At 63.2% G+C, this 14,288-nt stretch overlaps 6 protein-coding genes across 6 annotated transcripts; 2 read left to right on the forward strand and 4 right to left on the reverse strand.

Moving 5' to 3' along the window:
• Window positions 1-1,182: 1,182 nt before the first annotated feature.
• On the forward strand, window positions 1,183-2,334 carry BXZ73DRAFT_95695 (RNase P/MRP, p29 subunit; the record flags this gene model as incomplete). The annotated part of the gene is made up of 5 exons (XM_048026862.1): window positions 1,183-1,260; window positions 1,322-1,698; window positions 1,781-1,881; window positions 1,959-2,005; window positions 2,188-2,334. 5 exons carry the CDS (start codon window positions 1,183-1,185, stop codon window positions 2,332-2,334), a joined length of 750 nt encoding a protein of 249 aa, XP_047883918.1.
• A 440-nt stretch (window positions 2,335-2,774) lies between these two features.
• Window positions 2,775-4,210, reverse strand: BXZ73DRAFT_95696 (cyclin-like protein; the record flags this gene model as incomplete). The annotated part of the gene is made up of 7 exons (XM_048026863.1): window positions 2,775-2,882; window positions 2,964-3,043; window positions 3,189-3,424; window positions 3,483-3,652; window positions 3,710-3,841; window positions 3,904-3,985; window positions 4,041-4,210. The coding sequence occupies 7 exons, from the start codon at window positions 4,208-4,210 to the stop codon at window positions 2,775-2,777; spliced, it is 978 nt and encodes a 325-aa protein (XP_047883919.1).
• A 447-nt stretch (window positions 4,211-4,657) lies between these two features.
• Window positions 4,658-6,560, reverse strand: BXZ73DRAFT_73016 (uncharacterized protein; the record flags this gene model as incomplete). The annotated part of the gene is made up of 8 exons (XM_048021823.1): window positions 4,658-5,022; window positions 5,093-5,240; window positions 5,413-5,546; window positions 5,605-5,749; window positions 5,802-6,066; window positions 6,126-6,250; window positions 6,302-6,401; window positions 6,436-6,560. The coding sequence occupies 8 exons, from the start codon at window positions 6,558-6,560 to the stop codon at window positions 4,658-4,660; spliced, it is 1,407 nt and encodes a 468-aa protein (XP_047883920.1).
• Window positions 6,561-8,527: 1,967 nt separating this feature from the next.
• BXZ73DRAFT_95698 (uncharacterized protein) lies at window positions 8,528-10,600 on the reverse strand (the record flags this gene model as incomplete). The annotated part of the gene is made up of 6 exons (XM_048026864.1): window positions 8,528-8,655; window positions 8,778-8,892; window positions 8,942-8,958; window positions 9,879-9,915; window positions 10,064-10,236; window positions 10,297-10,600. 6 exons carry the CDS (start codon window positions 10,598-10,600, stop codon window positions 8,528-8,530), a joined length of 774 nt encoding a protein of 257 aa, XP_047883921.1.
• A 253-nt stretch (window positions 10,601-10,853) lies between these two features.
• On the forward strand, window positions 10,854-11,933 carry BXZ73DRAFT_37591 (RWD-domain-containing protein; the record flags this gene model as incomplete). Its single annotated transcript, XM_048018042.1, has 7 exons — window positions 10,854-10,886; window positions 10,938-10,971; window positions 11,030-11,095; window positions 11,164-11,294; window positions 11,361-11,495; window positions 11,549-11,723; window positions 11,776-11,933. The coding sequence occupies 7 exons, from the start codon at window positions 10,854-10,856 to the stop codon at window positions 11,931-11,933; spliced, it is 732 nt and encodes a 243-aa protein (XP_047883922.1).
• A 108-nt stretch (window positions 11,934-12,041) lies between these two features.
• Window positions 12,042-14,218, reverse strand: BXZ73DRAFT_86374 (AB-hydrolase YheT; the record flags this gene model as incomplete). Its single annotated transcript, XM_048024178.1, has 9 exons — window positions 12,042-12,136; window positions 12,174-12,679; window positions 12,760-12,788; window positions 12,891-13,096; window positions 13,218-13,319; window positions 13,624-13,709; window positions 13,766-13,798; window positions 13,871-13,939; window positions 14,022-14,218. The coding sequence occupies 9 exons, from the start codon at window positions 14,216-14,218 to the stop codon at window positions 12,042-12,044; spliced, it is 1,323 nt and encodes a 440-aa protein (XP_047883923.1).
• Between the last annotated feature and the right edge of the window lie 70 nt (window positions 14,219-14,288).

Genomic DNA, 14,288 nt, shown 5'->3' on the forward strand with positions numbered 1-14,288 from the left:
CGGCGGGCGGGAAATCAGCCTCGGCGGCAGTCCGGGGCGCGACGAAGACGTACGCGCGCACGCGAGAGGCCCGTCGGAACGCCGAGCAGGCGGGAAGCCCGTCCGGTGTCCACCTGCAGTTGTCCAGAGGGGCTTATCCGGACTCTCCCACTGCGTCCGCACGCCGGGAACCCAGATTGACGCGGCCGACTACTAGCTGTGTGTCGTCCAGGGCGCAGGTTGACGTCGAGCTCGAGCGACTGGGTTCCGCCCGCGAAGCTTGCCGAATCTGGCACGCGGTGTGCGAGTGCGTCGATTTGCGGCGAGATGACGGAGGCGATAACGCAGCCGGCGCCAGCGGTTCTGTGCGTGGTGGGCGGCAAGGAAGAAATGAGCGTGGATGGAGCATGCTTTCATGTAATCAGATCATAGTCGTGTGCAGTATCACGAGCCCACCTTCATATATGGAAAGCATTAAATCGACCTCCCCTGGCGAACCTCACGGATCCTCAGCTTTCGTCTACGGCGCGCATCCACACGGGCTGCCGTCGGATGTTGGACGGCCTAACGATCGGAGTTCAATGAGGCAGGACACAAATTTTGACCAGCGAAGTGAGAGGCCAGGGTCCTGACAATGACGACCGACGACCGTCTGCGGCAGTCGGCTACCAGACGGGAGCATTGTAGCCGAGCTGAGGAAGAGCGCATCTGGAGGAGCCTGATGAAAATGGGATGAACGATTCGCAGGAACGCACTTATCGATGAAAACATACCGAGATGCGGGCAGCGCGCTTGGGCGATCGGGCAACAGGCATTCCTCGGGACGCAGCTGCCTCATGCAACAGCCGAGTTTTTGAGCCGCTACGGGGAGCACAGGTCCGGGATCCCACTTGCTCAGTCGGAGCGGCTTGCGGCTCGTGCGCGACAACAGCCTCGCGTGGACGACGGGGTGCGCTTCTCGACCGGCGCTATCTTCCTGGAGGTCGCCCACCGGGGTCCGCGACGGGTACCGGTCGCATGCGGAGGAAGGCGGACGGCCGCGAAGGGACAAGGCGGGCAACGGGCGACATGGAGAAGAGCTTGCCGGCGAGTGTGGTTGGCGATCGCCACGTGCCCGGGGGGCGTCTGTGTGCGCCTGCCGCAGACCGTGTCTTTCTGCCTCTTTCTCTCCGCCAATAGCCACCGCTGCACGTCCAATGCCCCATGGCTGCCCCCTCCGCCCCCAGCCGTGCATCCCAGTCCGACCAGCGGGACATCTACGCCGGCCTGCCGCTCATTAACGTAAGACCGCCTCCGCTGCGCACCAACTTCCCCCGAGAGCTGCGACTCATCGCCGCGCCAGAACCAGCGACTGAAGCTCGACACCTCTTCGCCGTTCACGCCCACTTACGTCAAGCGCAACCTCACAGCCTCCTCAGATCCTTCGCAGACCTACGCCAGCCGCGTCCAAGGCCGCCAGATCCTACTCGAGAACCCCGCACGCGAGAGCCGGGCGAAGAAGGTCCGCGCCCAGAAACGCGCCGCCCGCGCCACCGCTCCCGCCGCCGCCCACCCGATAGCGACCGCGACCGGAGGGCCGAGCGATACCGGGCGCAGGCGGCGCGGCGCGTGGAAGCTGGAGGGGCGGAGACAAAGTGCGGACTGGCTCGGATGCCCGGGGCGGGCTGCGCGCGTGTTCAACGCTGATGTCCCTCTCTGCCCGTCTGCCCGCTCTCCAAGGTTCGCGCTCTTCGTGCCGCTGCACTCGCTCTGGCTGGGTTACATGTCCGAGCTCCTCGCCCTATCGCCACCGCGCCGCCAGACCGTGGCCCCGCCACGCCGCCGCTGCGGCCGCGATGCCAGGCGCGGCGGGCATGCACGCCAAGCTCGTCAAGGCCGACTTCCACGGCTCCTTCGTGATCGGTACGTGCTCCACAGTTCGCGCGCGCGCGCCGCCGCATTGGCTCTTCTGACTTATCCTGCTGCTCTGCTCTCCCCAGTGCGGCGGAGCAAGAATCCGTGCCTCGTCGGTCTCTCGGGCATCGTCGTGCACGAGACCGAAACGCGTTCAAGGTGATCACCCAGAAGGATGCGCTCAAAAGTCCGTCTCTCTCCCCTCCCTCTTTGTCACGCGTCCGCACGCCTCATGTCTTTTGACATACTCTCCTACAGTGCTCCCGAAGCAAAACAGCGTCTTCGCGTTTTCCGTCCCGCTGTATGCTACCGGAGCTCTTCCTCCGCGTCTTCCCCTGGCCCGCGACGACGATCCTCGACATGCCCCATATCGAGTTCGAGCTCTACGGGAACCACTTCTGCTACCGAGCCGCAGAACGTGCAGGGAAGAAGTTCAAACACAAGGAGACGATAGAGCTGTAACTGTTGCGCCCGCTCTCACGACGCCGCGCGCCGTAGCACGGCCTATCGCTGACGCCGCGGCGTCCCGCCCGCGCATGGATCATGAATCTCGTTAATGTCGCGCGGGCGTCATGACGTCCGACGGTGAGATAGATCGGAAAGTACTGTACAATATGAACGTATGATATAATATCTTGCGCGATAGCAGAACGATGAGCATGCGGCGAATGCACGACGGATTACGAACTCTGGACGACTTCTCCGGACCCCCAGCCTATCCCCAGCGCACCGTTCCTCACCGACGTATCTGAGGACGGTGCTCCAGCGCAACCATCACGACACAAACCCCTCTCACCCTCTCGACGACCATCCGGACCCTTGGCGACAACACAAACCATAACGGGGCGCAACCCCTCCTCCCCCTACGCCCACCCTCCGACGGCGGCTCATGTCCGCGGGGCTCACCGCGGCGGTGGAGGCGCGTTCAGCGAGGACCCCGCCAACTGTGTGACCTGCACGAACGGCTTGTAGAGCGCCTCCCGGCGGGCGGCGCTCTGCGGCGGGCGAATCTGCGGCGGGAGAGACGGACGTCAGCCGACCGACACACCGACCGCGGGCCCGGGCGCGCGAACGTGTCCGGCAGGACGCACCGAGGCGACCGAGGCGAGCCAGTCGCCCGAGCCGCGCTGGTCCTGCGCGCCGTAGTACTCGAGCAGGATTCCGATCGCGTCTGTGGCGCGGGCCCGGGGGCCGGAGAAGCGGGGCGTGTGGGTTATCCGGGCAGAGGGGGAGGGGGAGGGACAGCGGGGGCGAAGGAACAGGAACGCGGTCAGGCCCACGCGGACGCGAGAGGGGGGCGGATCGAGGGGGCTCACCGGCGACGTTTGCGAGCTCGGCGGGCGAGAAGCTGAAGAACTCGATGGCGCGGCGGGGGCCGCCGGGCGAGGCCTTGTGCGAGGGCGGGGTGGGGAGCGACGCCGAGGGCGCGGGCGAGGCGAGGCGCGGGTCGATGGGCGCGGCGAGCGGGCCCTCGACGGCGTGCTCGGCGAGGACGTAGCACGCGGCGGCGATGATGCGTGGCGGGAACAGGATGCAGAGCGGTGTGCGGAATCTGGGCGTCGCGGGTCAGCGGGCGGCATGTGGGGCGCAGAGCGGTCCGCGGGACTGACGAGTCGTTGGCGATGGACCAGGCGCAGTCTTCTATTGGGGTATTCGCTGGGTGTGCTGCATACAGGTCGATGAGGTCCGATTGGGGATTGTCGACCACGAAATCGAAGCAGAGGCCCTCCAGCAGGACCTCTTCTACGAACAAAATGCTATTCTGGCATTCCTCAACTTCCTGGAAGAGCTCGCGGTAAGTTGTCATAACGGGCATGCATAAGTTCACGGAAAGTACTTTGCTGTCATCTGCTACCTGGTTGATGTGTTGATTGGACACCTTGGAACAGAAAACCTTGGCGACATCGCGAAGCTTCCGGCCGCACTCCTCTGTTTTGGTTGCGAGGAATATGCACGTCGCGGCGACGTCCTACGTGGCGATAGACATAAGTTCATATATACAATTTTTATAGTAGAGAGATCCAAAAACACCTGTCGATGGTAATCGTCCATTGAATACCGCATATAGAAACGATGAAACCATGTGGCGGCAGTGTACATGGCAGAGGATGGCCTGTCATCGATGGCTTCAGCACGTTGACGACGATAATGAGCACTACTTGACCTACAGGAGGAGAGAAACACCCAGGCGGTAGAGGAACTCGACACCTCGACTGCGGTCGTAGAGCTCCTTCTCGAGCGGAATGTTAGACGCGACGCGACTGGGCGTTTGATAGAGTGCAGACACAGGGAACAACCACTGCGATGTGGACTCTGCAGCGAGTGTTGCCGCAGCCATCTTGCCAATCAAGATGTCGTGCGTAGTGGTATGGGCTACGGAATGTCGACGTGGTGGTCGGGAGCTCTGCTGGCCCTTCAGATGGTTGCTCGGGAAGACGCGTCCTGTCACAGCCGCCCCGAACGTACTCAATTCTGTCGTCACGGTGGCGTCTCGAGTAAGCGCCGACCTCCAGGAATTGGGCTACGTAAAGCAAAGGAAGCTCAAGCATTTATGAGCTGAGTGGGGAAAGTGAGTATATTGTTACAGTGTGTAAAGTAGCATCTATTGAAAGCGAGGAGGTGATGAAAGCACAACGTATAGTACAGCATAGTCCCAAAAGACAAGAGCGTGAGGTTACAGGTAGCATGCATAGCAATATGTGAGGAAAGCGATAGATGGGGCGCGACAGCAAATTGGGATTGCATGAGCGGAGATCATGAGCGGAAGGTCTAGCCAGTGAAACGATTACCCTGACATTCCCTCATAGTCAAAGTCGGGGCTTCCGCCGAGGTAATCGCCGATAAAGAGCTCCTCCGTCCCAGGGTAGGCATCGCTGTCGACGTAGTCTCGGACGACTGACACATTCGACGACTTCGTCGTCTTGGTCAGGTCTGTGAATTCCGTCAGCGCGGGAGAGCCCGTCCGGATATTGAGCCTTGGTAGGTCTCTGATGGTTGGAGCCCATCTCTTGATGCGCGCCGTGGCGAGCTCTTCGGGCTGACGACGGGAAACCTCGTTCTCGTCGTCGTCGTACGCGCCCATCATGACAGTATGAGTATCGTCGTCGTCGTCTTCAGCGCCGTCCGCAACAGAACCACGTTCAGCTGAGGCTGATATGACGTGCCGACAACGCCGCTTCCAGTCAGCGGCGCCCATGTCCTCGCTGAACGAAGAACTCACCGTTGCTGTCGGTATCCCAGTCGCCAATGGGTATATCCACGTCGTCATCCAAATCATCTCTCACAGACATGCGTTCGTCGTCGGCGATGTCGTTGTCTGCTCCATAGTTTAAGCGTTCAAAGTCGCTGAAACGAATAGGCTCCAAGACCTACATGAGCGAGGGAATCGTGAGAACCATCCTGAACGGTGGGAACGGAGAGAAAGATCGACTGCAGCGCGGAGAAGACGTGCTTCTTGAAATCCCCCCTGGTATCGTAACAAAGGCTACGGAGGGTGGCCGGGCGCAGGCATATCTTTGCACCTACATTCTCGCCACTAACCTGAGGGATGCTCCAGGCGTTTCGCGGCTGCTGCTTGAGAGTGGCGCACGCGAGCCAGAAGAATAGGCACTCCACGATGGTCGGGTCTTCAGCGTCGTAACGAATGACATCTGATACCCAGGCAGACGTGTACTCTGGATCACAATCGAGGATGAGAAGTGTGAAATACCAGGCAAGGTGGTATTTACGTACGCTCAGAGAATGCGCCGAATACCCAGCCCCAGTAGGTGGTCATGACGAACCAATGCGTGCCGGTCGTCAAACAGACTCCGTAAATCTTCGTCCAAAGTTTGTGTCGGCGTATCGGCCTCACGTTCTGGATATCAATCGATGGTATCTGGAGAGGCGGAGTCAGATTGAGGGAAAACAGCAGTGAGGCTAGCACGTACGTGCACAGTAGACGCAAATTCTTCCAAATTATCATTGCTCACGATCCATGGCGGCTGCACGAAGACAGCAACGCTGGAGGATCGAACGTCTAAAGGCTGACGTTTGTTGGGGTTGTTGGACCAGAACATGATCCGGAGATGTTCGTGTTCGGACGGCATGATGTCGGTGTATTCTTCAATACGATATAATGCCGTTTCGGGGAATGCCATATGCATCATGCGTCCCACAGTGCAGAGTGGATAGTGCTTGACCCATTGGGCAACGCTGGGACACGGCACACATCAGTTCATGGGGCAATGCGGCGAAGGGACGCTCTAGCGTACTCAATTATGGTCTTCGGCACAGCGGGAGGGAGATGGACGATTGGAAGGCCGGGGCCGGCACAGTAGGATGACAACCGCTCTGCTCGGAGTTTCTGCAACCCGTATAGGAACATCCTCGTCGATAACTTGAAACGCAATGAGGAACGCAACGGCGCAAAGAGGGTGGAAAGACGTACACCGAGCCGCTTCTCACAGAACGTGTCTCCGATACGAGCGATTGTTTTAAGCCCACTGGTTGGGATTTTTGTAGGTGTCCGGGGCGTGTGCTGTACACATCTGTGGGAAAGAGGTCTCTTGGAGCATACATTACGGGAAGGATGGCGCGTTGGGCATATGCGCGAAGGTTGTCCTGAACTCGAGAGGAGCCACTGATGTAGCGGACGGCCTCTGCGGCACGCCCAACCACCGACCCGCAGTGCCGGCAAGCCATTCCATGGTGCAGGAGTTGTGGAGGAGATGGGACAGGGATGCAAAGTAAGGGATCCACCATTATGGCGATATATAGAGGATCGCTCGCGGATTCGACAAGCTTCCTCTAGGTTGCATGGCGACAGCAAACGCAAGGGGCAGTGATGCAATTATAAGGACGAGCAGAGAAGGTCGCAGGAGACAATAACGTCTCTGAGAGAGGACAAGGACGACAGACGCCCAAAAGGGCCGCGGTTTCTGACGCGTCCTGTCACTGTCCCGTGACTCCGAGTGCACACGGTCACTCCATGTGCATCCGTACACGGTCGCCCTTCGAGTGAGCCTGCCGCTTGCTCTCTTCTGTCTTCACACCGTCGCCTACACCGACAACGCGTTGAAATCGCTCTTCAAAATCTTTCGTACGGTACAATCGGTCTTTGCACGCCGCTCAACGCCACATCTACAACAGTTTCCTCCAATAAGTGCCTTCTCACATCTCTTGCAAGTATTGTAACAGCTCTGCTTTGTCTAAAGCCTCCCCGTACAGAGCAGTGCGAGACGCATGTTCTTATCTGAATTGTCGCCGCCTGCGCCTCGACGAGTCGTCACAATTGCCGCCATCGGACACGCTTTCGCGATGGTCTCGCTTGAAGACTCTAGTATCGTCAGGTGCAACACATCTGCTCAGCACTTCGATGACAGGCCGTTTCCCATGCCCCACGCCAGCGAACATTTCTTGCAATAGCTCTAATCGCCGCCGCACATTCAGGGACCGTATGTCGGGCCCAGCTCGCGCCCCCGCACCTACGATATCTCGGCAGACCGCCACGCGGAACGCTGCCTGCACGCACCCGCGTCCAGTCCCCGGCTACGACGAGCCGAAGCCGCCGTGGCCCTGCCCCCGGGAGTTGATCGTCCCTCCACAGGGCACCGTCGTGCACGTCCAGCGGAGGCGCCGCCACACCCGCCCCGCCAGGCTGCGGCTTCCCCGAACCCATGCGACGTCCGACGCGTCGGCGAGCCTCCGAGCCTTCTGTTCGCCCTCGCCGAACGCACCGTACGCACGGGGTGGCGGGCGGTCGCCCCGCCATCATCTGCTGCACGTCCCAACCCTTCACCACCGAAGCGCATCGACACGGTCGGCCGCCGCCGCCACGGTGCGGCGCACACGCGCGGCCCTGGCCTGCCTGCCCCTGCTAGGCAGCCCCTGCCATTCAGTACTCCAGTGCTCACGCGGTGACGCCCCGGAGGGAGGCCGCGGAGGCGGCCATCGTCTGGTTTCGCGTTCGCGGCGCCACGCCCGCCGGGCACACGTGCGGGGCGCTTCTCGACGCGCGGCTCGGTGGGCCCAACTTCGAGCGTGCCGTCGAGGCCCGGTAAAGCTTCGCGGGACGATGGGCCCGGACATGGACATGGGACGGAGGGACGGAGGACGGGTCGGTCGTGTTTCATCGATGCCCCTCGGGCCGTCTCTGGCTTCTTCCGTCCTCCTTGCGCTCCGCGGGCGTGCCGGAGCAGGCAGGCAAAGAGGCTTCGGGGCGTTCTTTCGTTCTTTCAGAGCGGAGGTCCTCTGATCCGGGCGGAAGTGCTGGTGCCGCAGGGGATGGGGGAGGCTGCGGCGGGGGCTGTTGTTCAGCTGACGACGCGCGAACGCTCATTTGCAGGTCCAAGCGCCGTGCTGTCGGAACGGGGGCAGTAGCGCGGTGACGGAGGCAATCATATTGTGGCGTAAGGTGTTTGGTATAGGGGTACATATTAGGTAGGGCGTGTGGTGCGGTGCGGTGCGGGGAATAGATATACAACAGTGTCCGACGGGTAACTACGAGAGCATGATTATGCGGCGCCTGCGCTAACGATACGGTACTTCGCCATCGACGCCAAGGAGGGGCCTCGTACTCGAGGTCGTGCAAGGGGGTTGTGGGAGTATAAACGCGTCGGGAAAGAAGATGGCGAAAGAGGAGACGGGTGGCGGCGCGTGCGGTGACGGAAGTCGCTCAGGTGCAGCCGAGGACCCCTCGACCCCCGCCGCGCATGATGCAGTCCGCGCAGATGCTCTCGCTGATCCTGATGGGGTTCCGCTGGGGCTGCTGCATCATCCGCGCGCACGAGGTGGACCGGCAGCCTGGGGACGCGCAGATCAGCACAAGTCGGGGCTAATGACGCAATGGCGCGAGCAAAAGGAAAGCAAACAGGCTTTCCGCAGGCCGAGCCGGCCACAGCGGCCACAGCGAGCGCGACACTCACCGACTGGGTGGGCGTGGTTCCTGCTGAAGAGGCAGTTTGGCCGGAGACAGTCCTGCTGGCGGGTGGACATGGGGATGAAGTGCTGGCAGGTGAGGTGCAGCCGGCCGTCGATAACCTGGGTGGGTGTGAGCGCGGCGAGCGGCGCGGGTGGTGAGAGCACTCACGTTATGGCACATTGCGACTAGAGGAGCGTACGAGTAGGAGAGGATAGGAGAGATGAGGAGAGGAGAGGAGAGGAGAGGAGAGAGGGGAGAACCGGGCGCAGAGGAGGAGAGGCGGTTGGTTGGTGGCAGCGGTGGACCGGGGGGCTTAAGTACGGGCGAACGCCATCACTTGACTGAAGCGAGGCGTACTGGGGCGGATTCGGATGCACGCAGCGTGCGTTCTCGTGCATCGGGAGAACCTGGGCGGTGAGGCCTCGGACCCCCGTTCGCGCGAGGTGCGCGCTCGCCGCCAGTCGCCCGGCGGCGCCTCAGGCTCGATCGCCATTTGAATGGGGTGCGGTGATGGTCGTCGGTACGCCGGGCGAAGCCTCCACGCGCGGCCACCCGAGCGACCCACCCGCTGCGCCCCTTGGGCCGAGTCCAGCCGCGCGCCCTGCCCCGCACAGTCTTCACACCGACGCCCACGGCGTTCAAGCGCGATTGATAATTTCTCGAGTATCTCCCGGCGTGCTCTCCACGAGGCCGCGAGCGTGGCCAACACATGTTCTGCCCCCGTCCTGCGATCTGGACCCCGACACGCCTTCGACCATTTGGGCCTGCTCCCCGACACATTAGCCTTCACAGGCGCGAGCGCGAGAGCCAAATACCTCCGACCTCCCCCAGGCTCCCCTTGATCCTTCCGAGGGCCGACCTCCGGTTTCCGTTCCGTGCAATCCCTGCAGCCTGCACGGCGACCTAGACCGTGCTCCACCTCCTGCGCCCCACGCACGACCAGCTCACGCATCTGAAACCTTCAATCTAACCGCCCCTGTCCCCCTCCGTCGGCCACCGCTGCACCCTCACGCCGGGCGGGCCACGTTTGTGTGCCCATCAGCGATCGACAGTGTGAGGAGTGAGCATAATCTCGCGTAGCCGAGGTACATAGCGTGCTACAGACCGGGAGGCGTGTACCCGGCGTCCACCGCGAACGCAGCCTGGGGCGACCGGGATCGTCAAGCTTTCCGCGCGTGCGCCTCCCGCACGCGGATCTTCTGGACGAGCTGCACCTTCTTTCTCACCTGCGACGGCCCTCCTCAGCACCACTCTCCCGAGAGAACGGCCGCGAACGCAAACGGGGCGTACCTCGTGCGCGAACAGCTTCCTCCAGTGCGTGCTCCGCCTGCGGTTTCTCGCCTCGCCCGCGCGCACGTGGAACTTGGAGTCGCGCCAGGTTCTCCGCAGGCTGGCTCTTTGGACCATCCGGGACATGAGCGCGAACGGCATGCGTCCGTCATGGGAAACCGGGATGCTGCGACCTGGACGGCCCAGCACTCAGCACCTGCGCGCGCGAGGGGTGTGTGCGCTGGAGTACGTACCGCTCCAGACCGTCGGGGGATCCGGCAGGTAGGCTACCCGATCGGCCTCCCAGCTCGCCCAGATCTCCTCTGGCGTCTTCGTCGTCTGCGGCACCTTCACGAGCTCCTGCATCGCCGCCCACTTCAATTCGGTGATGAACGAGTTCTCCCTCCTCGCGTCGCCTGCCTTCGAGTTGGGGACGCTCGACGGCGTCTGCCAGAGAGCAGAGGAGGTCGCAAGGGAGCGCAGCTGAGACAACGCTGGGGCTTGGAAGGCCGCCCGGCGGGCACACTGGCCCAGGAGGGACGAGACGCTGGCGAGCATGGCGAAGCAGAGGACACGGGAGGCGGAAGAGAGACGGTTGGGGACGGCCACCGTGGCGAGCGCGACGCGCCGAGCGTGGGCGCCCGCCCCGGCCCGCACCACGAAGCCCCCCGGTCACCCCTCGCCGCCGATCCGCGCGCCGGCGGCGCGCTCCAGAGCGGCGAGCTCTGCCTCTCGGACCACGACCACGCTCAGCGCGCAACCCAGAGCGCAACCCGCTCTCTCTCCCTGTCACTGTTCCTCTCCCCCCGCCATGTCATCTGAAGTGCTCGCGGAAGAATTCGAGGTGCGTCCGTACGGCGGTCCGCATCCGGGCGGCGTTTCACCGCGCGCGCAGGTGCTCGAGGCGATCTACCCCACCGAGCTCACAAGTGCGTCCCGTCTGCCGCCTCCGCCGCGGGGTCCTGCAGCGCTGAGACCCGTGCAAAGAACTGTCGGAAAGGGAGATCCGCATCGACGTCGAACCGGACGACCCCGTCGAGGGCGTGGACGAGCGTGAGTACCCCCCCGTCTGCCCCCCACCCCTCCGTGCCCGTGATGTCCATCGGCTGAGGATCACGCAGTCGCGCTCGTCTTCACGGTCGAGTACCCGGAAGAGTACCCCGACGGTCTGCCGAACCTATCTTTGGACGTCGAGAAGGGCGAGCTGGACGAGCGCGACATACAGGGCCTGCTCGACGAACTCAGGACGGTGGTGCGTGCGCGCTCCGGGGGGACGCGACACCTGTGACGGCCTGAGCTCATCTCCGGGCGTGCGCAGGGTGAAGAAAACCTGGGCATGGCCATGACGTTCACGCTGGTCGCGCACCTGCGCGAGCGGCTCTCCGCGCTCATGCGCGAGAAAGAGGAGCGGTTACGGAAGGCGGAGGAGGAGAAGGAGCGGCGCGCCCTCGAGGTCGGTCTCCGTGGCTCGCGAGCCGCCGGCGTGCTGATTGGCTTTGGGTGCAGGCAGAGGAGGCCAGGACGCGCGGGACGCCGGTCACGATCGAGTCCTTCAAAGCATGGAAAATCAAGTTCGACAGGGAGGTGGCCGTCAAGCGCGCGCGTGAGGAGGAGGAAAAGCTCAAGGGTCTTGCCTCGAAGGACAGGGAGGAATACAAAAAGTCGCACACGCGCCCGACCGGTGAGCCCGATCGCGTCCTCGTGTGCTTCATAGATCGCTTATCTCCCCAAAGGCCGCCATCTTTTCGAGCGCGACCGGAACCTAGCCATCATGGACGAGAACCTCAACGACGAGGACGCGGTCTCGGTCGACGTCAGCCAGTACGACCGCCACGCCGTCGAGGAAGAGGACGAGGACGAGGACCGGGTGACGTTCAGCGACAGCGACTGATGAAGACGAAGCATACCACCGTGAAGCGATCTGTAACATTTACCGTGTACACTGTCCGCGCATGTTGTAGTCTAGAGTATTATCCTGAACACGGGGTCGCACCACGCTCTAGAGTCCCTTGAGGAGCCCGCCCTCGCCCTCCACGCCGACAACATGTCCGCCGCCACCGATCTCCTGGCAGCCTATGTCGTCGCGGCCAACTCCTTGAGAAGCCGTCGACCTCGTGCAGCGGCCGGCCACGCTGCCCCTCCACGAGCACGTCCTCTCCGATCGCCCGTATCCACTCCACGACTGGCTTCCGCAGCCAGCGCTCGAGCCTCCCGAAACGCCCGTTCGCCTCGAACCAGCCCAGGTGCCCTCCGCCCATGGTCTCCGCGAGGACCACGAACCCGCTCTTCGCCATCCCGATCGGCGTGTTGCTCGCCACCGGGTCGTCCGCCGCCCCGAGCGAGAGGAACGGGACCCGGATGGCGTCGAGCAGGTTGTGGCTCGAGCCCGCCCTGTAGTAGTCCCGCGCGGACGGGAGCGGGAACGGCGGGGACGAGCCGCCGATAATCCGGGTGAGCCGTTCGTCGAAGTCGATGAGCTGCATGCGTCTGGTGAGCACGTCCGGCTCGTCGAGCGCCTGGGCGAGCGCCGAGTCCGGAAACCGTTCTTTTGCGTCGAGGTGGCGGGTCATGAGTTTCTGCAGGTTCTGGGCCATGGCGGGCGAATAGACGTAGCGGCCGAGGAGGCCGCCCTCCAGCCTAAACCCAAATGCAGAAACGCTATGAGTCTCCGCCGTCCGGGGAACGTGGACGAGCGCGCGCGGGCGGCAGACACGCACCGGTCAGTGGACCGCGAGAGGTCCCATGGCTGGGGTGGGCGATCGAGCACGGGGCAGGGCGGGTGAGCACGGTGTACACAGGCGGTGGCACTAGGCACCACCACCACCACAGACGGAGCGGGTGGACTCACGCAGCCCAGCACGCAGCCCGCGAGGAGCCGGCAGTCGTCCCCTTCCTGCGCGATGTAGCGCGTGAGCACGTTCGCGCCGAGCGAGAAGCCCACGCCGATGAGCGGCGCCCGCGGGTAGAGCTTGCGTATATACCATATGGAGACGCGGATGTCCTCGGTATGCAGGCCCGAGTACAGCTGGGGGCTCGTCAGCGGGACACCCGCACCTGCGGGTCGAGAAGAGACACTGTCAGCGAGCCTGCGCCGCCCTGCATCACGAGGCAGCACGCAGAAGAGTGCGTAGCCCGGGTCGGGGAGGAGCGAGAAAGGCGGGGGAAGAGCACTCACACCCGCGAAAGTTCATGACGACCGCCCGGTACCCCAGACCACCTTGCTCGACAGGCGTGCAGGTGGGGGCCAAGATGGATCGCACATACGACTCGTGTGAGCCTGCCGGCAAGGAAGGGGAGGGAAATAAGCACATTGCGACGCGTCACAGGAGTATGGGACGCGGTGGCAGACGCAGCAGCCCGCGCACTCTAGAACGCAGGGCGTACCAGGGCCAGCGACGCACCAGCACTGCGCTCCGACGTAAGACTCCCTTCCCTCTCACTGCGCGCGGTCGTGTGGGGCGATCACGTCGAGCAGAAACAGGAAGGAGGAGAGACACGCAGTGCTGTGTAGCCGCATGACCACGCGGGCTGGTATGTCTGCCGCACCGACTTCCGGGACTCCGAGGCAGAGGCGTCCGCACCTCCGGTGAGCCCGTGTAGGACGACGACGATCGGTGTGTCGTCTGGGAGCGTGCGCTCGTCCGCGGGGGGCGTAAAGTCTAGCCCGCTGGAGGAATCGGGATCAGCCCGTAGGTCGGGCGCGGAGGGGCGGAGGGGGCTCACATGGTGCCGCCGTCGAGAGTGCGGATGAGCTTCCTGGTGGCCGGGAGAGGCGTGTAGGGTCCGAAACGCAGGCCGGGACGGGAAGAGGCAGCGGGGGCCGCTCACCTGTCGTACTCGACCTTGTCGATGGTCGAAAAGTCGCCGATGACGCAGTACGCGGTCTGGAGGTGGCCGCTGTGGATCCGGGCCCGTGCCGTCAGCTTTCATTTTGCACCCCGGGGATCCGCGCGAAGGCTGGCTACGCGGTCCGACGTACTTGTTTAGCCACCACGCGGGTCGGAAGGGCTGGTGCAGCGACGGCACCCGGCGAGCAATGAACTCCTCGAGCGAGACTTCTTCTGTCGTTTTGCGGTGCTCGAGCGACCGCACAGTCAATGTTGCGGGCTGCGCACCGAACCAGAGCTTGGGGACGAGGGCGGCGTCGGATGCGAAGTGGCTGAGAACGCACCCCATCCTGGCGGTAAACGGACGGTGGAGAGTGGTCGGCGGCGGCGAGTTAGACGGAGAGCATCCCAGAGGAGAG

Source organism: Epithele typhae (assembly GCF_022376455.1).
Source record: "Epithele typhae strain CBS 203.58 chromosome Unknown BXZ73scaffold_1, whole genome shotgun sequence".
Classification (NCBI taxonomy): Eukaryota; Fungi; Basidiomycota; class Agaricomycetes; order Polyporales; family Epitheliaceae; genus Epithele; species Epithele typhae.